At 42.3% G+C, this 22119-nt stretch overlaps 1 protein-coding gene across 5 annotated transcripts in view; it reads right to left on the reverse strand.

Annotated features, from left to right (window-relative positions):
• Positions 1-17878, reverse strand: part of RNF8 (ring finger protein 8) — a 35800-nt gene extending 17922 nt beyond the window's left edge. Inside the window, exons 1-3 of one of the 5 annotated variants that reach the window (XM_067753124.1) lie at positions 17586-17878; positions 11867-11995; positions 739-1479 (exon numbers count right to left, since the gene is read on the reverse strand). In XM_067753124.1, coding sequence (XP_067609225.1) covers positions 739-1479; positions 11867-11995; positions 17586-17696 — 981 coding nt within the window. In that variant the 5' untranslated portion in view covers positions 17697-17878. Of the gene's footprint in view, positions 1-738; positions 1480-11866; positions 11996-16726; positions 17175-17216; positions 17338-17585 lie in introns of those variants that run through there. The other 4 variants (XM_067753123.1, XM_067753126.1, XM_067753127.1 and 1 more) reach the window with 4 other exon arrangements.
• Between the last annotated feature and the right edge of the window lie 4241 nt (positions 17879-22119).

The following is a 22119-nucleotide window of genomic DNA, read 5'->3' on the forward strand; positions in this document are numbered from 1 at the left end:
GATGGGAACTGACATTTTGAGCAGAACCAGGATCAGCCATAGCCTAGAAGCTTTGTGCAAGTGCTTGTCATCTAATCCCAAATGACTTGGGGATGCAGACACATTTGCCCTCACCTTGACACAGCTAAGACAGTCATTATTTTATCTACTAAAGGCCCTGTGGGAGGTGGCTTATCACTCAACCCAACAACTGAGTCATGATGTACCTGTCCCCTCCCATGCTGGCTACTCAGGTCAGACACAAACATTTTCTGCCTTTCTAGCCTCCCACTTCCTAGGTTAGCTACAGACCTAACAAGTTGCCAGGTAAATCAAGGGCAGAGTAATCAGGTGACCTACACCTGCCTTGGGTACAGAAATTTGGCTTTGACCTCAGAACAGAGAAAGATTACTCATGAAGACAACTATTGCGTTAATTGGGGTGTGCTGTAATTTGGGGGCATCTTCACCTTCATCCAACCTCTCTCTGAATTTACCTCAGTTCTGAGATGCCTCACCTTTGCATCCTGTTATATCTTGGCTGGTTCTGCCAGTCACCTTTCCCCATCTTGACATCCCAACTCTGGCTCTTGATCTGATCATCATGCTGAACCTCAAAGTTTTCTGTTCCCATTACATCTCCTGTCCCTGGCACTCAGCACTTGGTCCCTGATCCAGAAACAGAGAGTTCTGGCCAGAGGCTCACGAAGGGCCTGCCCATCCCAAGGGTCACTCTTGTCCTTCCCTCCTGTGTGGTACCTGGAGATGCTGCTGCTCTTCCTGGAAAGTCTTCTCCAGCTGCTCCACTCTGGCCTGCTGTTGGGCCTGCTCTTCACACAGCTGGGACTGTAAATCCTGCAGTTCCTGCTCCATTTTCACAATTTTCTTTGAGTTCCCTTTTTGGGTCTGCTTTTTCACATTCAGAACAGCTACCTGCTTTTCCTGCAACAGTGTTTTCAGCTTTAGAATCCTGGACATCGTTACCTTAAACAGCTCTAAGCGGCTCTGAGATGCTGAAGGATTTGAGGCTTTCTGCTTCTTATAATGAAGCTCTACAACTTTTGCAGGGCCTGGGTCAACATGAGCCCCTGTGGTCTTCCCACTTAGCTGAAGAGAAGTCAACTTAGGATCCAAATATTCAGAGGGTTGACTAGCCACTTCACCTTTCCCATGTGACTTCACTGGCTGACCAGGTTCACAAGACACTTTACTTATTTTGGATTTCAAATTTGAGGGGCCTTCAGCTCCAGAACCCTCTAATTCATTCAAACTAAATTTCCTTTTAGCTCTCAAGCCCTTATTTTTTTCCATCATCTGGTCACTTTTTGGGGAAAGACAAGGATAAATCCTCTCCCAGTCTTCTTCAGTAACTTCATATTCATACTCTGCATTCTCCTTATTTTCCAGAGGCACCCCAAGCTGGATGTGATCTCCATTATGGATAGAATAGACCTTTAAAGGTTCTAGACGTTCTCTGTTCAGCCAAACACCATTCAGACTCTGGGGAAAGGGAAAGAAAGACAAAATAAGTTTCATGATTTCTCTCCTCTTAATGGAATTTCCCTCCTGCTGCTGCAAAACCTTCTGTCTTTTCAGAAAGAAAATCCTTGGAGGCAGAGTCAAGATGGCGGTGTGGGAAGACACGGAATTAGTGTCTCCCCACAACTAGGGTGCCTGCCACCACTGGTGGGGGACTCTGATGCCCAAGGAGATGGGAAGAACCCCAAAGTGAACCGGTAGGACATAGGGGGACTGAGGGGGGGAGGAGAAGTGGAGGCCAGATAGGATTGGCACCCCTGAGGCCAGGGAGATCAGGAGAGGCAGGTGGGAGGGGCCCTCCAGAAGGAGCGAGAGAGATGGGGAGCATGACTGCCCCACCCACTCAAGCCCAGGAAGCCTGCTGGGCTCCCAGGTGAGGTCCCCTGCCCTCTGAGACCGGGGGTGGGGGGCACGCCTGGGCCCCTTCTGTTCCTTGAGCCTAAGCCCCACCCCCCACAGCCCCCAGGGCCTTTTCCAGCCCTGTGGGTCCTGCGCATTGGCTCCACCCATCACCCAAACCTCACCCTTGATTAGGCCCCACCTTCCATAGCCAAGGCCTTCCCCCCACCCCGCCCTTTTTTTCTTTTCTTTTCCCTCTTCCTCTTTTTTCCTATTGTGATGTACCTTCCAGTTGTTGATTCATCTATATTTTTATTTTTATATTCTTTCTAACATATCTGTTCATTTCCTAGTCTAATTTTATTTTTTACTCTGTTACTGTTTTTTTTTTTTTACCCCACATGGCTTGCGGGATCTTGGTTCACAAGCTCAGGGTTGGGCTGAAGCTCCTGCGGTGGGAGCTCCGAGTCCAAACTACTGGACTAACAGAGAACCTCAGACCCCAGGGAATATTCATCAGAGTGAGGTCTCACGGAGTTCATCATCTTAGCACCAAGACCCAGCTCTGCCCAATAGCCTACAAACTCCAGTGTTGGAAACCTCAGGCCAAACAACCAGTAAGACAGGAACACAATCCCAATCATAAAAAAGAAAAAAGAGAGATGGCAAAAACATACGTCACAGGTGAAGGAGCAAGGTAAAAACCTACAAGACCAAGTAAATGAAGAGGAAATAGGCAATCTACCTGAAAAAGAATTCAAAGTAATGACAGTAAAGATGATCCAGAATCTTGGAAATAGAATGGAGGCACAGATTGAGAAAATATAAGAAATGTTTAACAAAGATCTAGAAGAACTAAAGAACAAACAAACAGAGATGAACAACACAATAACTGAAATGAAAAATAAACTAGAAGGAATCAATAACAGAATAACTGAGGCAGAAGAACGAATAAGTGAGGTGGAAGACAAAATAGTGGAAATAACTGCTGAGGAGCAGAATAAAGAAAAACGGATGAAAAGAATTGAAGACAATCTCAGAGACTTATGGGACAACACTGAATGCACCAACATTCGAATTATAGGGGTCCCAGAAGAAGAAGAGAAAAGAGTCTGAGAAAATATTTGAAGAGATTATAGTTTAAAACTGCCCTAACATGGGAAAGGAAATAGTCACCCAAGTCCAGGAAGCACAGAGAGTCCCATACAGGATAAACCCTAGGAAAAACACACCAAGACACATATTAACCAAACTAACAAAAATTAAATTCAAAGAAAAAGTATTAAAAGCAGCAAGGGAAAAACAAAAAATAACATACAAAAAAGGAATCCCCATAAGGTTATCAGTGATTTTTCAGCGGAAACTCTGCAGGACAGAAGGGAGTGGCAGGATATACTTAAAGTGATGAAAAAGAAAAACCTACAACCAAGATTATCCTACCCAGCAAGGATCTCATTCAGATTCAATGGAGAAGTCAAAAGCTTTTCAGACAAGTAAAAGCTAAGAGAATTCAGCACCACCAAACCAGCTTTACAACAAATGCTAAAGAAACCTCTCTAAGCGGGAAACAAGAGAAGAAAAAGACCCACAAAAACAAACCCAAAACAGTTAAGAAAATGGTAATAGGAACATATATATCAATAATAACCTTGAATGTAAATGGATTAAATACCCCAACTAAAAGACACAGACTGGCTGAATGGATACAAAAACAAGACCCATACATATGCTGTCTACAAGAGACCCACTTCAGACCTAGGGATACATACAGACTGAAAGTGAAGGGATGGAAAAAGATATTCCATGCAAATGGAAATCAAAAGAAAGCTGGAGTAGCAATACTTGTATCAGATAAAATAGACTTTAAAGTAAAGACTGTTACAAAGATAAGGAGGGACACTACATAATGATCAAAGGATCAATCCAAGAAGAAGATGTAACAATTATAAATGTTTATGCGCCCAACATAGGAGCACCTCGATACATAAGGCAAATGCTAACAACCAGGAAAGAAGAAATCGATAGTAACACAATAATAGTAGGGGACTTTAACACTCCACTTACACCAATGGACAGATCATCCAAACAGAAAATAAATAAGGAAACACAAGCTTTAAATGACACAAGAGACCAGATAGATTTAACTTATATTTATAGAACATTCCACCCAAAAGTGGCAGAATACACTTTCTTCTCAAGTGCATACAGAACATTATCCAGGATAGATCACATCTTGGGTCACAAATCAAGCCTCAGGAAATTTAAGAAAATTGAAATCGTATCAAGCGCCTTTTCTGACCACAACACTATGGAGACTGGAAACCAATTACAGGAAAAAAACTGTAAAAAACACAAATACCTGGAGGCTAAACAGTGTGCTACTAAATAACTAAGAGATCACTGAAGAAATCAAAGAAGAAATTTAAAAATACATAGAAACAAATGACAATGAAAACATGATGACCCAAAACCTATGGGATGCAGCAAAAGCAGTTCTAAGAGGGAACTTAGGTGAGGGAATTGCTTACAGCAATTCAAGCTCACCTCAAGAAACAAGAAAAATCTCAAATAAACAATCTAATCCTACACTTAAAACAACTAGAGAAAGAAGAACAAAGAAAACCCAAAGTCAGTAGAAGGAAAGAAATCATAAAGATCAGAGCAGAAATAAATGAAATAGAAACAAAGAAAACAATAGCAAAGATCAATAAAACTAAAAGCTGGTTCTTTGAGAAGATAAACAAAATTGATAAACCCTTAGCCAGACTCATCAAGAAAAAAAGGGAGAGAACGCAAATCAACAAAATTAGAAATGAAAAAGGAGAAATCACAACTGACACTGCAGAAATACAAAGGATTATAAGAGACTACTAAAAACAACTATATGCCAATAAAATGGACAACCACAGGGGCTTCCCTGGTGGCGCAGTGGTTGAGATTCCGCCTGCCAATGCAGGGGACATGGGTTTGTGCCCCGGTCTGGGAAGATCCCACATGCCGCGGAGTGGCTGGGCCCGTGAGCCATGGCTGCTGAGCCTGTGCGTCCGGAGCCTGTGCTCCGCAATGGGAGAGGCCACAACAGTGAGAGGCCTGCATACTGCAAAAAAAAAAAAAAAAAAAAAAGGACAACCACAAAGAAATGGACAAATTCTTGGAAAGGTACAATTTTCCAAGACTGAACCAGGAAGAATTAGAAAATATAAACAGACCTATCACAAGTAACAAAATTGAAGCCGTAATTAAAAATCTTCCAACAAACAAAAGTCCAGGACCAGATGGCTTCACAGGTGAATTCTATCAAACATTTAGAGAAGAGCTAACACAGATCATTCTCAAACTCTTCCAAAAAATTACAGAGGGAGAAACACTCCCAAATTCATTCTATGAAGCCACCATCACCCTGATACCAAAACCAGAAAAAGATATCACAAAAAAAGTAAATTATAGACTAATATCACTGATGAACATAGTTGCAAAAATCCTGAACAAACTACTAGCAAACAGAATCCAACAGCACATTAAAAGGATCATACACCACGATCAAGTGGAATTTATCCCAGGATGCAAGGATTCTTCAATATACGCAAATCAATCAATGTGATACACCACAATAACAAATTAAGGAATAAAAACGATATGATCATCTCAATAGATGCAGAAAAAGCTTTTGACAAAATTCAACACCCATTTATGATAAAAACTCTCCAGAAAATAGGCACAGAGGGAACCTACCGCAACATAATAGAGACCATATATGACAAACCCACAGCAAGCATCATACTCAAAGGTGAAAAACTGAAAGCATTTCCACTAAGATCATGAACAAGACAAGGATGTCCGCTCTCGCCATTCTTATTCAACATAGTGTTGGAAGTCCTAGGCACAGCAATCAGAGAAGAAAAAGAAAAGGAATACAAATTGGAAAAGAAGAAGTAAAACTGTCACTGTTTGCTGATGACATGATACTATGCATAGAAAATCCTAAAGTTGCCACCAGAAAACTACTAGCGCTAATCAATGAATCTGGTAAAGCTGCAGGATACAAAATTAATGCACAGAAATCTCTGGCATTCCTATACACTAAGGATGAAAAATCTGAAAGTGAAATCAAGAAAACACTCCCATTTACGATTGCAACAAAAAGAATAAAATACCTAGGAATAAACCTACCTAAGGAGACAAAAGACCTGTATGCAGAAAATTATAAGACACTGATGAAAGAAATTAAAAATGATACAAATAGATGGAGAGATATACCATGTTCTTGGATTGGAAGAATCAACATTGTGAAAATGACTCTACTACCCAAAGCAATCTACAGATTCAATGCAATCCCTATCAAACTACCACTGGCATTTTTCACAGAACTAGAACAAAAAATCTCACAATTTGTATGGAAACACAAAAGACCCCGAATAGCCAAAGCAATTTTGAGAACGAAAAATGGAGCTGGAGGAATCAGGCTTCCTGACTTCAGACTATACTACAAACCTACAGTAATCAAGACAGTATGGTACTGGCACAAAAACAGAAATATAGATCAATGGAACAGGATAGAAAGCCCAGAGATAAACCCACGCACATATGGTCACCTTATCTTTGACAAAGGAGGCAGAAATGTACAGTGGAGAAAGGACAGCCTATTCAATAAGTGGTGCTGGGAAAACTGGACAGCTACATGTAAAAGTATGAGATTAGATCACTCCCTAACACCATACACAAAAATAAGCTCAAAATGGATTAAAGACCTAAATGTAAGGCCAGAAACTATCAAACTCTTAGAGGAAAACATAGGCAGAACACTCTATGACATAAATCACAGCAAGATCCTTTTTGACCCACCTCCTAGAGAAACGGAAATAAAAACAAAAGTAAACAAATGGGACCTAATGAAACTTAAAAGCTTTTGCGCAGCAAAGGAAACCATAAAGAAGACCAAAAGACAACCCTCAGAATGGGAGAAAATATTTGCAAATGAAGCAACTGACAAAGGATTAATCTCCAAAATTTATAAGCAGCTCATGCAGCTTAATAACAAAAGAACAAACAACCCAATCCAAAAATGGGCAGAAGACCTAAATAGACATTTCTCCAAAGAAGATATACAGAGTGCCAACAAACACATGAAAGAATGCTCAACATCACTAATCATTAGAGAAATGCAAATCAAAACTACAATGAGATATCATCTCACACCAGTCAGAATGGCCATCATCAAAAAATCTAGAAACAATAAATGCTGGAGAGGGTGTGGAGAAAAGGGAACCCTCTTACACTGTTGGTGGGAATGTAAATTGATACAGCCACTGTGGAGAACAGTATGGAGGTTCCTTAAAAAGCTACAAATAGAACTACCATATGACCCAGCAATCCCACTACTGGGCATATACCCTGAGAAAACCATAATTCAAAAAGAGTCATGTACCAAAATGTTCATTGCAGCTCTATTTACAATAGCCCAGAGATGGAAACAACCTAAGTGTCCATCATCGGATGAATGGATAAAGAAGATGTGGCACATATATACAATGGAGTATTACTCAGCCATAAAAAGAGACGAAATTGAGCTATTTGTAATGAGGTGGATAGACCTAGAGTCTGTCATACAGAGTGAAGTAAGTCAGAAAGAGAGAGACAAATACCGTATGCTAACACATATATATGGAATTTAAGAAAAAAAAAATGTCATGAAAAACCTAGGGGTGAAACAGGAATAAAGACACAGACTTACTAGAGAATGGACTTGAGGCTATGGGGAGGGGGAAGGGTAAACGGTGACAAAGCAATAAAGAGGCATGGACATGTATACACTACCAAACGTAAGGTAGATAGCTAGTGGGAAGCAGCCGCATAGCACAGGGAGATCAGCTCGGTGCTGTGTGACCGCCTGGAGGGGTGGGATAGGGAGGGTGGGAGGGAGGGTGACGCAAGCAGGAAGAGATATGGGAACATATGTATATATATAACTGATTCATTTTGTTGTGAAGCTGAAACTAACATACCATTGTAAAGCAATTATGCTCCAATAAAGATGTTTAAAAAAAAAAAAAAAAAAGAAACTCTGTCTTCCAAAAAAAAAAAAAAAAAGAAACTGCCAAACTGTTTTTCAAAGTGGCAGTACTATTTTGTTTCCTCAGTTGCAGTGTTTAAGAGTTCCAGTTACTCTGCATGCTCACCAGCACTTGGTAGTGTTTTATTTTAGCTATTCTAATAGGTGTATCAGTCAATATTTTAAAAAATTCTTTACTAAAACATAACATAAAAACATACAAATCATAAATGCACAACTAGGTGAATATCACAAAATGAACACTCAGTATAACTACCACAAGGTTTAAAAAAAAAAAAAAAATCCCCACATTATCAGCATCCCAGAAACATCCTTATGCCTCCTTCTAGCCACTAAGTCCCCCCCACCACCCCATAAAGTGACTACTAGCCTGGCTTAACATCACACGTTAGTTTTGCCTGGTTTTGAACATTATACAAATGGCATGAAATAATATGTATTCTTGGGACTTCCCTGCCGGTCCAGTGGTTAAGAATCTGCACTTCCACTGCAAGGGGCGTGGGTTTGATCCCCAGCTGGGGAACTAAGATCCCGCATGCCAGGTGGCACAGCCAAAAAAAAAAAAGTATTTTTTTGTGTCTGTTTTCTTTCACTCAATATTACGTTTGCGAGATTTATCCATGTTGTTGGATATAGCAGTAATTCATTCAAATTCATTACAGTATAGTGTTTCATTGTAAGAATATCCCACCGTTTATTTATCCATTCTACTGTTGAAAGACATTTGGGTTGTTTCCCTAGGAGTGAAAATACCGTATGTGTGTATGTATGTATGTATGTATGTATATACACATACATACATACACAACTTTAATAAATAATGCCAAATAATTTTCCAAAATAGTTGTACCAATTTACACTTCTACCAAAAGACTACTTGCTCCATACCCGTACTAATGTCTGGCATCATCAAAATTTAATTATAGTTACTCTCTGACTACAAGGTGTGTTGTGGTATTCCATCATGCTTTTAATTTGTATTTCCCAGGGACTTCCCCGGTGGCACAGTGGTTGAGAATTCGCCTGCCAATTCAGCGGACACGGGTTTGAGCCCTGGTCCGGGAAGATCCCACATGCCACAGAGCAACTAAGCCCGTGCGCCACAACTACTGAGCCTGTGCTCTAGAGCCCGCGAACCACAACCACTGAGCCCACGTGCCACAACTACTGAAGACAGTGCGCCTAGAGCCCATGCTCTGCAACAAGAGAAGCCACGACAATGAGAAGCCCACGCGCTGCAACGAAAAGTAGTCCCCGCTCACCACAACTAGAGAAAGCCCACGCACAGCAATGAAGACCCAACGCAGCCAAAAATAAATAAATAATTTGTATTTGTATTATTTATTGATCAAATAAATAATCTGATCATTAATGAAGTTGAACAATGTTTCATGGCTACTGAACATTTGGAAAGAATCTTTTGTGAAGTGCCTGCCTCTTGCCCATTTTTATTTTTTTTAATTTATTTATTTTAGTTTATTTATTTTTGGCTGCGTTGGGTCTTCATTGCTGTGCATGGGCTTTCTCTAGTTGCGGAGAGTGGGGGCTACTCTTCGTTGCGGTGCACAGGCTTCTCACTGCGGTGACTTCTCTTGCTGTGGAGTACAAGCTATAGGCACGTGGGCTTCAGTAGTTGTGGCTCTAGAGAGCAGGCTCAGTAGTTGTGGCTCGCGGGATTAGTTGCTCCGTGGCATGTGGGATCTTCCCAGACCAGAGGTCAAACCCACGTCCCCTGCATTGGCAGGCAGATTCTTAACCACTGCGCCACCAGGGAAGCCCCTGCTCATTTTTAATACTGGGTTATCTTTCTTTTTCTCATTGATTTGGAGTTCTATATACATCCGAGTATAAGCCCTTCACTGATTATATGTGTAGCAAGTATCTTCCACTCTGAGCTTATTTTCACTCTCTTAATGATATCTTTTGATGAATGGAAATTCTTAATTTTAATGTGCTATCTCCAGTATTTTTTAAAAGTCTCCCATGTATGGGCAAAATTGGAAACAGGGCTGAGGACCACTGCTCTAGCTGCTGGGAGACCAGAAGTTGAATTGTCCCAAGCAGCAAGGTTTGTTCAGACTCAACTGTGCACAGAAGGGGTTAAAATAGATCATCTCTAAGGTCCCCTTTTCGGTGCCAATTTATATTTTGCTCACAGTGCCTTGCCAAGAGTGCTGAACCAATTTACTTAGCATTTATGCTCTCTTTCAACACCATGCCAACTCAACTTAATCCTAGTGCAGGAAGGTACTTTCTCCAACAGCTTAAATCTAGCAGGTTTATGCATGCAAAATGAGGCCGCTGGGCAGGCCTACAGAATACCTGCGATACTATGAATTATAATAAGAAATATATACTTGGTATTCATCCCCATTTCTAGCACAGAGCTTCTAAAACGCTTAAAATTTCCTAAGTGGTAAGAGATCAAGGTAACTTTTGCTATGTTAATGAGGTGACTTTTGGAGGGTCACCTATGAGGGCTGGGTGCCAGGGGAACCAATCCTGTGATTGGAGAGTTGGAACTTTCAGTCTCACCCCTCAACCCCCTGGGAAGGGAGAGGGGCTAGTGGTTGATCACCACTGGCTAATGATTCAATCAAGTACACAAATGTAATGAAGCCTCCATAGACACCCAAAAGGATGGGGTTTGGAGAGCTTCCTGGTTGGTGAACACCTGGAAGTGCTAGGAGAGGGGCAGGGCATGGACGCTCCATGCCCCTTCCCATATACCTTGCCCTATGAGTCTCTTTCATTTGGATGTTCACCTGTAACCCAGACCATATCCTTTTATAATAAACTGGTAAATCTAAGTAAATGTATTCCTGAAGCTAATTAATTAATTAAATCCAAAGTGGGAGGCGGCAATGGGGACCTCTGATTTATAGCCAGTCAGCCAGAAGTACAGGTAAAAACCTGGACTTGGCAACTGGCACCTGAAGTTCAAGGATAGGGTCCTTGGAACTTCCAACCTATAGCCAGTTGGTCAGAAGCACAGATGTTAACATGGCATTTTAACCTGGGTTGTGACTGGCATCTGAAGTGGAGGGTGGTCTTGTGGGACTGAGCCCTTTACTGGTGGAATCTGATGCTATCTCGGGTTGACAGATGGGTGGGGGGACGTCCCCACACCCGTTGGAATTGGTCTCAGAATCATTTCAATACCCTTCCCTCTAACAGGTATCTTTAAAATCCTTTCAACCAGAGCAGTGCAAAATGGTGTCCAAAGACTTTTCACACTTCCTAATCCTTAACTGTTGACATCAGAATTTCTCTCACTTCACACTCTATATTTTCACTATTTGCAGGTGCTTGTATATCTGCACTTTAGGTATTTCCTAATTGCTGGGTTTTATACACTATTTCACCTCCCTTAGTATTCACATTTGATCTGTGGTTTTCAAATTTGTTTCAAGCAACAAAAACCCCTATATTCAAAGGAAATCTTCCTTAGTGCACTAATACATGAAACAGGTGAAAAGTGAGAGGAGGGGTTTGCTCTGATGGAAAGAAGTGGGAAAGAAAAGGAGCTAAGTGCAGTCAGCTCAGTTCCTCCCCCCCACCATGTCCTGAATCACAGTTGTACTCCAGAATCTTTGTCAGATTCCCGAGATCTCTGGACCTCCAACTCACAAGAGACCAAGTCCCCTGGTAACTTAATCTAGTTTCTGGAATAGGACCTATTGCCCCAATTCAGGTGTTCCCTATAAAGTAACTAACTTCAAGTCATTAGACTTTATTGTGGCATAATCTAATCTCTGGCAACATAGAGAAGTAGTTGCCTCTGGGAAAGGCAAGTGGGTAGCTAGGGGAGAAGATATCTTCTTTTAATTTTGAACCTTTCAATTTTGTATCATGTATTACCTCAGCGGGGGGGGAACCCTAACTTAAAAATAAACAAAAATTCAATAAAAGTAACTAGGCTTCCATGGATTACTGTACCTTGTTGTCCATAATTGTCCATTGGCCCTCGGCATTCTGCTTCAAAATACAGTGGTTTCGGGAAATCATCAGAGGGCAGATTTTTGATACCAACTGGTATGTGACACCAAATCCTCGCCCTACAGTCACCTAGGAAGACAACGACAATGTAAGAGACACAATCAACCACCGTACTGAAAAGAGAGGTCCTTTACAATCTTGTCAACCAGCAGTATCCACAAGTCCTGACTTATGAAACCAGACTCCCATGAAACCCAAACAGCTCACTGGCCATCTCCTCCTTCAGCTGCCATGGGAGCCACTGGCTAGAGAAAGGTAAAAAGTTGTGACAAGAGACAGCTGAACATTAATCATGGAATGTCAGGGTTGGTAGGACTCTGAAAGGTCACCTGGTTCAGCCACTCATGGGATGGAGGAATTCCTTCTACACAACCCCATCAACTAGTCTTAAACACTGCCAAGAACTATAGCTTCTACATAAGACAGTCCTTCCAATTTTTTAATGGCTCTGACTTGGCATCTTTCTTCCTATAAATTCCATCCATCAGCCCAGGCTCTGCCCTGGGCACCACCAGAAAATCTCCAATCCCCCTTCACATGACAACTATAAAGTGTCTACTGAATCTTCCCTTTTCTCGGCCCTACGTTCCCAGTTACTTCAACGTAACTCCACGGCATAGGTTTGAGTCTTTTTGCCATCCTAATAGGTCTGTGAAGAGACTCCTGGTTTATTTTTATTCCTGGATGCCACATTAAGAAAAATAAACCTAATTTTTATTACATAGTCAATGCAAGTATCACTTTCCTAGTTCTAGATTTTATCACTGGAGCATATAAATTGCATTAGCTTTCACAGCAGATCTATCATACCGCCAACGTATCCTTAGGCTTAGGAATGATTAAATTTCTTGGTCTAACCCTCCCCTAAGAATTTTTATGCTAAGTTATGTCTCTTCTGTCCTATACTTGACTAGTTGGTAAATTTGAATTCAAGGGCAGGACCTTACATTGATTCCTATTAAATTTCATCTTGTTAGTTCAGCCTATCATGAGCTTGTCAAGACCTTTCTGAATTTTTCATCTGCCATCAGACATACTCAATATCCCTTCCAGCTTGGAGTCACCCACCAAATTGATATGATGCCCTCTGTACCTTCATTCAAGACAGATAAAAAGATTAAAACAGGTTGTAACCAAAGGCAAAGCTCTCAGGAAAGCCTAGTAAACATTCCACCACACAATCTAGGAACACCTTGAACCAGTTATAATTCAACCAAAAGATGGAAAAGTCCTTGTTTTCCATCTTATCCACAAGTACAGCATGAGAGCCTCTAGAAAAGGTTGCAAAGAAGTCCCAGTTCACATCTATCATATTTTCCTGAAAGACCAGTCAAGTTCATAATAACCCTGTCAAGGAAGGAAATAAAATTCTTCTGGGATCCAGGTCGTAGAATTCCCTGCTTATTCTTCTTGGTGCACACGCCACCTCTTTAATGACCCATACCCCAACCTAACCTGGGAACATTAAGCCAAATAGTCTGTGGTTTTCTAAAAGCTGCACTTTTTGTTCCTGTTGAATTCTTTCAAAATTATGCCTGTCCTCCTGAGTCCCTCAAAGACCACCACGATGCTTTGTCCCAATCTATTCCTCCCCACAAACTCTCATCTCAGCAACTGACACTACCACCCAACCTACTGCTTAGCCCCAAACCCAGAAGCCATCTTTGATTCACTCTACATCCCTCATCTCCACATTCAAATCATCAGCAAAATCTACTGGCTGTTAATTCAAATATGCCCTAATCTATTCACTTCTCTCTCTCTCAGTGGCCACTACCTTAATCCAAACAGCACTGTTTCCTCCAGTTATGCTGTTTTTGCTCCTGTGCCAGCCCCCATTCTTCACACAGTAGCTGGGGTGGCAATGTAAAAACTTTAAACCAGATCTTTTCCCTTCTTAAAATTCTCTAATAATCCAAACTTCCTTTCACAGCCTTTAAGGCCCTCAATGTCCTAACCCCCTCTACCTTTTTAGTGTTATCTCACATTATGGTCAGAAACACTACCTGAGGGTACTTTCACCTGTCCCCTCTGATTAGAACATCCTTCTCTCATCCATTTGCATGGGCTCCTTATCTTTCAAGTTTCAGCTCCTCAGAGGCCTACCTTGATTACCTGATCTAAAGTTGCTGCCTGATCCCTCCCTGGCCATTGCATGCCTTCACATTATTAGCATGCACTTACCACATCCAAAATTATCCTGCTTGTTTCATTTATTTTTGTCTACTTTTATTTACTTTTTTTATTTACTTTTCTAAATTTATATTTAGAATTTAAATTTCATGAGCAGGGACCTTATCTGTCTTGTATACCACAGTACCCTGTACTCCTCAGAGCCTCTTTCTGCTCAGTAAATATCTGTGAATAAATGGAAGAATAAAGAGATCTTGCTTATGAGTCCTCCCAGATTCCAGGAGATGGGCACTTTTTTAGGTCAGAAGTTGGAAAATGGGTTATTACCACTGGAAACTATGGAGCAGCAGCCAAGAACCTTACAATCTGACTTGTTCCCCTCTAAAATGTTGTGGTGATCACCTCCACCAAAACTCTGAATCTGAAGTTTTTCAATGCTTTGACAGTTTGCCAGACATTCCATTAATTACAGAAGTTCCTCTGAATTAATATACATACCCTTTAAAAATGGAACGTTTAAGGATTTATCTGTCATCCATATACAGTAAGAATTTCCATTTAGGTAGCTTTATTTCTAATAAATAAAGTATTAAATATTCCATTTTAATACCTGAGGCGAGACAGTCAGATTGCCATTATGGGTAGCCTGGAGAAAGTAATACAAAAAAGGGAGATGAGCACCTTTCTCTGAAATCACCTCCTATGAACTCTGAATCCAGGAAAGGAAGGAAACACTCTTTTTTGTCTTTCCCTTCACTGTTTGGTCCTAGAATTGACCTTGATATATTGATAATTCATCCACACCATGGTTAGAGTCTGCATGAGCTTATTTGAATATCCCAGCACCATGCATAACATAAAACTAAATTCCCCATGGGAACTGAGTGCCAACAAACTGCCAACTCGTTGCTGGGGACTGTTTCCATTTACAACAGTTTTGCAAGCCTTTGAGCTTATTGACAGTATTGGTCTACAAGTTCATCTTGTCCTTTCCCACCTTCGCTAATGCTTCCCTCCTAGGCATGACTCCTACTGTTTCCCAAATGACCAACAACTCCTCTAGGACCATCCTTTTCCTTTTTCCAACCCTCTTAGGGCAAAGAGCTTCATGAAAACCAAATACAGGAGAAGAAAAGAGAAAAATGAAGACACTATGATTTCCCCCAAAGGCCTAAGCACTTACAGGGCCTGGGAACTAGCTAATTTGCAATAAATCTCTATCTAATTTGTTTTTCTACCAAACTCTCTGTATTGGTTTAAGAAGTTTAAAGACACCCATTCAGGCAGACAATTTACTACAGTATTCCCTTCAATGAAATGAGAGGAACCTTGTTTTATTATTGTAGCTGAGAATCTGAGGGGTACTGGGAAGGCAAGAAACTGACTTTACTCTCATTATAACTAAGTAATATCAGCACACCTCCTAAAATCTTGTGCACACAGGCCTGTGCTATGGTTTGGGGACCATTATAATATAAGCAAGACTTCATCTCTTGGCTTTGACTCAGGCCTCTGTCCATACACACTGCAGGCTATGCTCCAACTACTTCCTAAGGTCCGACCTTGCAGACAGCCAGGCCTGGGAGGCCTCTCCTCCACGTCCCAAGGCACGCCAGTCTTCTTGCTATATCTTCACCATTCATTCTGGCTTGTATGGCTCTCCCCTCATAGCAGTGGTCTCACACAAAATTATCTGATAGTTTTAAAATATGTGTAGGAGTACTTTATAGTCCTCTTGTCCTTGCTGCAGGGGCTTTAACCTTTCTGCCTGCCCCCTCCCCAAGACTCCCAGTGCTACCAAGCTATTCAGAAGTAATGAATTAATCCACCATAACTGAATCTTAAAGAACAATTAACATGACCACTAAATTCGTTACAGGGTTGTATGTGAGTGTGGTATATGTGCAGGGCTCAGATTAAGTGATGTATGTGAAAGCCCAGTCCTATACAAAATAAGGTATAGTTACTATTATTCAGGTATCAGTATTTTCATTTGTTAAACTTCCTAAAGGTATATGCTTTTGGAAAGGGTCGTGCCGGGAAGGCCAGTGCTCGAGCTGACAGAATGAATGCCTAAAATGGACTTTTAGGCACTGATAACGTGGATAGAAGAGAGACTGGGGGCAGAGGTATCTTCCTCGTGTTCTTCAATCCACAGCATACAAGTAATCCTTTATAATCCCCAAATCTAGCAACATTTAAGGCTGGACCTGAATTCCTCCTCTGACTGTCCTTAGAATAGGACTAAATAAACCACATCTTGGCACTTGATCATACAGTCTGCCTGGATGTTCTCAAACTGCTTCACTGCATAAAATCCTCTTTCCCCGTTCAAGCAATAAACTCTTTGAGAGCAAAAGTCATTATTATGTGTCCCTCTCATACTACAGCAAACAATGCAAGTACTCAGTAAATACCTGGGAGACTGAATTGAGACTATGTAACTTACAGGAAAAAATCTAGTTAAACATACAAAATTATCAAAAGACTTCTTTATCCTTCACACAAATCATTTCCAAAACCAAAACGGTTCCCAATCACCACAAGCTGGTCCCTGATCCAGCCCTCCTTCCCAAGCTGATTGCACTCTCCCCCACCTCTCTTCCATCACCCTCTCTAGAACCACCTCCCGAGTCCTCGCGGCCCCCAACTGAAACCGTGCCTCACCTGTCCTCTTTAAATTCTTTTCTTTGTATTTATAACCGCATTAGAGAACATCATAAGCAGCTTCTGGAGAGAATTCTTGTATTTCTGTAGCCCTACCTCAACCCATCTAAGGGGGTGCCAGTCGGCAGTACCGAGACTCACAGGATAATTGTGGCCCATACCAAAGCGCCAATTTTCCTCAAGAGTCGGAAAGGAAAAGGGCATTTTTATGTAAAAGTCTGAGTATTTTAAGGGACACGACCTCAAACTCGCAATCTTTTTCAAAATAAACTTGATAAAGTTCACGCTCTCATTAGTCTTCCGAGGTTCCCCCCGCTCCGCCCCAGACCCCAGACGGTTCCGTGACTCTCGGAAGTTGGGGCAGCTCCGCCTGCCAGTTCCGCCGCCCCGGCAGGGAGCAGCCGGGTGCGACGCCAATAGGTGCCGTGCCAGCCCCCCAACCCATCAACACAGTCGCCTCCTTCCCCCGCGAAACCCCAGCAGTCCTCACATCCTCTACGCCCGCCTCTCGCTCTGCCCCTCTACCAGGCTCCTTCCCGCAACCCTGACACCGGCCCCAGCTCGGCCCTCGGGCCTAGGCCGCTCTCCACAGGGCCATCTTTTCTCCCACACTGTAGCACCTCCCCCGGACACCGCCCACCTCAGACCCCCCCCAACCACTCGCACCAGCCCCCTTTTCCGTTCCCTCCCCCCCAGGGCCCACCCTTCACCGCTCTCTTCACTTCCTCTCCCACTTCCACGTTTCCATTCATCCCTCCCGCCGGGACGTCGGGCCTCCCTCCGGCCCGTTGAGCCTTCCTCCGGCCCGTGCCTCCTCCAACTCCCTTCCCTCACCTTAGGAAGACCCCCTCCCCCTCACCTCGTTTCCATCCTCCAGCAGCAGCCACTCGGCGTTCATCCCCACACGCCGCAAGCACCAGCTCCGGTCATCAGCGCGGCCTTCCGTGACCAGGGAGCCAGGATCCCCCATAGCCCACTCGGCCCTGGGTCGCGGTCAGCACAGAGCGAGACCCCGACCCGGGTTACCGCCGCCTTTCGGTTTCCTAGCGGGAGCCATACCTACACTACAGACAGAAGCAATCGCTAAGCATTCACGATCTAGGCGAAAGCTCGCTTGGGCTCCGCCCCCAGCCCGCCAAAGGCCGGTAAGCCGGAGTCACTGCGCCTGCGCGAGAGGAGGGCTCTTGGGACCCTGTAAACCAGGTGAGGGCGGTGTAGCCCCAGGGCCGGCACTTGTTGCCCGACGCGCCCTGATGCTCCCGACACACCTCTCTCACCCTTTATAGCGCCCCCACCCCAATTCTAGCCTCCCCACACTGGAGCCTCTTCTCGCTTTTCCTCTCTCTTTTTAAAAATTTTACTTTGTAATGACTTCCATGTTATTTAAAATTATAACCAACTTTTAACTTATGATAAATTTAAAATCTGTTAAACCTGTTTCTAAACAGTACCTCTTTTGCACGATCTTCTTTTACTACCGCATTTTTAAAAACTCAGACTGAAAAAAAATTATTAAAAAAAAAAAAGAATTCCCTGGCTGTCCAGTGGTTCGGACAGTGCGCTATTGTTGCCTGCGCAGGATTCCATCCCTGGTGGGGGAACTAAGATCCAGCAAGCTGAAAGCCGTAAGGCGCGGCCAAAATATATATATAGAGAGAGAGAGAGAGAGAGAGAACAAAAAAAACAAAAAAAAAACTTAGACTGTACTAGGCAAATCTATCCAGGCAGAAAGCACAGTTACCTGCTGCTAGGTGTGGAAGCCAGGGGGTTGAATGCAATGGACTTGGAATTTAAGGAGGTGATAGAAATGTTCTAAAACTGAATTGTGGTATACACCGGCACATAATATTGTACATCAACTGTAGTGAATTAAAATAAATAAATAGGGCTTCCCTGGTGGTGCAGTGGTTAAGAATCCGCCTGCCAATGCAGGGGACACGGGCTCGAGCCCTGGTCCGGGAAGATCCCACATGCCATGGAACAACTAAACCTGTGCACCACAACTACTGAGCCTGATCTCTAGAGCCTGTGAGCCACAACTACTGAAGCCCACGCACCTAGAGCCCGTGCTCCGCAACAAGAGAAGCCACCGCATTGAGAAGCCCGCGCACCACAATGAAGAGTAGCCCCTGCTCGCTGCAACTAGAGAAAGCCCACGCGCAGCAACGAAGACCCAACGCAGCCAAAATAAATAAATTAATTAAATAGTTTTTAAAATAAATAAATAAATAAGTGAAAATGAAACTAGATTGTGGTGATGATTGCACAACTGTATAAATTTACTAAAAAGTCCTTGAAGCATACACTTCCAATGGATGAATTTTTAAAAATTTTATTGACGTGTAGTTGATTTACAATGTTGTGTTAATTTCTGCTGTAGAGCAAAGTGACTCAGTTATACATATATATATTCTTTTTAAAAAAATATTTATTGACGTATTTAATTATTTGCGCCCACTTTTAGTTGCGGCATGCGGGATCTTCATTGCCGCATGCAGGATCTAGCTCCCTGACCAGGAATCCAACTTGGGCCACCTGCATTGGGAGCACTGTCTTAACCACTGGACCACCAGGGAAGTCCCTATATGTTCTTTTTCATATTCTTTTCCATTATGGTTTATCACAGGATATTAAATATAGGTTCCAGGGCTATACTGTAGGACCGTGTTGTTTATTTTATACATAGTAGTGTGTATATGTGAATCCCAAACTCCTAATTTATCCCTCTCCCCCCTTCCCCTTTGGTAACCATAAGTTTGTTTTCTAAGCCTGTGAGTCTGTTTCTGGTTTTGTTTTTTGGGGGGGTTTTTTGCGGTACGCGGGCCTCTCACTGTTGTGGCCTCTCCCGTTGCGGAGCACAGGCTCCGGACGCGCAGGCTCAGTGGCCATGGCTCACGGGCCCAGCCGCTCCGCGGCATGTGGGATCTTCCCGGACCGGGGCACGAAGCCGTGTCCCCTGCATCGGCAGGCGGACTCTCAACCACTGCGCCACCAGGGAAGCCCCAGTGGCTAGATCTTGGTTTCTAATACCATTTTCCAATAAAAGGAAGCAGGGCTCTTTGGAGAAATGGCTCATACCAGGTCTAGAAAGTAAGGAAGTGCTCAGTAAAACACAATGATGGGAATATGCCAAAGGGACAATGTAGCCAATTGAAAGCGCTCTCAACAGCCAAAGTAGGTACAATTTGAGTAACAAAATAAAGTGGTATTGGATTATAGCACAAAGTATAAAATAATCATCCATGAGTTCACACTGACGTAATAAATGACTTGGTAAATAAATGGGGACGAAGAGACAAATTTCCCATGCAGAAGAATTCCAAATAATTTCTGTGGTTACCATGCCCTTAAGGAAGTGGAGCGTAACTAGGCCCGTGAGCCATGGCCGCTGAGCCTGCGCCTCCAGAGCGTCCGGAGCCTGTGCTCTGCAACGGGAGAGGCCACAACACTGAGAGGCCCGCGTACCGCAAAAAAAAAAAAAAAAAAAGATCTAGCCACTGGGTGTGCTCATCGCTACTGGGATGTTACTGGTTCTCTTAACAGGCAGAGCAGTGAATACATGTGTGACTACTAACCCCTTTATATCCATACATTGATGAATATTTATGTAGGTATGCATGCATGTATATTGTATGTCTTATGTAATAACATGTGTATATACATAAACATATATACACAAACATACATATATATCTCCACCTGTAAACTAAACATGTGCATACTGATGTCTTACAACTCTAATGCATTATTGCTGGATCATTCTTGCTTACCTGTGACCTTCCACCACTCCAAAAGTGAGAAACCTGGCTCCCACCATCTGCCATCCATTTACTTAATCATCATTTCCAGTATACATGTATAGTGGTTATAGTATTGTTAACCCATACACCCATGGAAAACAACTTTATCAGTTAGAGTACACAACTTATACACAGGTCTTTTGCCTTTAGTCATATAGATTATTTCCAGACTTACTTAGGTCAGCACCCTTTTTCCCCACCCCCTTCAAAGAGATTGTTTCATACAGTTATATTCTTTTGCCACCATCTGCATTCTATCGGAAATCCCCTGACTTCCTAAATGATTTTTTTGAATTATATACATTAAGGTTCATTCTTTTGAATGTAAAGTTCTATGGGTTTTGGCAAATGCATAATGTCATGCACAGTATCACAGAAAATAGTTTCATCACCCTGAACAAATGCCCCATTCTTTACCTATTCAACCCTCCCCCACACCTGCACCTTGCTTGTTTTATTTAACAATATATCATGGACATCACTCCATAGCAGTATAAACATATAGTCCTCCTTCCTTTTTTCAGATGTATATTACTCCATTGTGCTGATGTACCATGTTTATTGAACCAGTCCCTTATTGATATATGGTTGTGTTCTCTTCAGTCTTTCGAGATCACAAATAGCCCTGCGATGAATTAGTAGGTACAACTTTTTAGTACCTATTACAAAATTTTTTATATTATCTTACTTGATTCTCACACCATCCTGCATCCATTTACCTGTGAGGAACCTGAGACTACTGTGTTGCCCAAGGTCTCATTACCATGAGCTTCTTGAAGGTTATGTATTGTTTTCCATTGCATTCCTGGCATTTTTATTGAATGAATGAATGAAACTCTATAGTAAATGGCAGCACAGGGAACTGAAGCCAGGGCTGGAGACCGGATCTTTCTAGCCCCTAAGTTGCATTCATTACTGTCTGGCAGTGGTCTCTAAGGTGGAATGGCCATATCCCAGGGAGTATACAAGGTGGCCCATTTGCTTGTGGAAAGAATATATCAGGATGTCTAACTAGGATTTTATCCTGTTCTTTTAAAAATGTCCAGTTTTGTGAATATTTTTTACTTACATAAAAGAACATAGAGAATATGTATAGACTTTTTATGAATAAATAAATATTCATATATCAGGCTGTATGCTCAGACTTTATTTTGACACCAAGAGTGCATGATGAAAACAGTTTGGAGTTACTGCCTTCTAAGATTTGGGGATTTTATTAACTCCACCTCCCCTATATCTTCCCTTATAACAGTGATTCCCAACCAGGGGTAATTTTTGAGCCCCAGAGGACATTTGGCAAAGTCTGGGGACATTTTTGATTGTCATGACAGGGACAGGTATGCTTTTAGTGAGTAAAAGCCAGGGATGCTGCAAAACATCCTACAAATCACAAGACAGCCCGCACAGCGGGAATTATCCAGTCCCAAATGTCAGTAGTGGTAAGGTTGAGAAATTTTGCCTTATACCCATCTCAAGAGGGAAAAATGGAGGCGCAAGAAAGAGCAGGATGCAGAAAAGGAAGTAGGTTGTTATCTATATCTGTAGATCTAACATCTGTCTCATTACATATGCCCAATTAATGTTCATTGAAAA

This window comes from Pseudorca crassidens, chromosome 10, assembly GCF_039906515.1.
Source record: "Pseudorca crassidens isolate mPseCra1 chromosome 10, mPseCra1.hap1, whole genome shotgun sequence".
In the NCBI taxonomy this organism is placed as follows: domain Eukaryota; kingdom Metazoa; phylum Chordata; class Mammalia; order Artiodactyla; family Delphinidae; genus Pseudorca; species Pseudorca crassidens.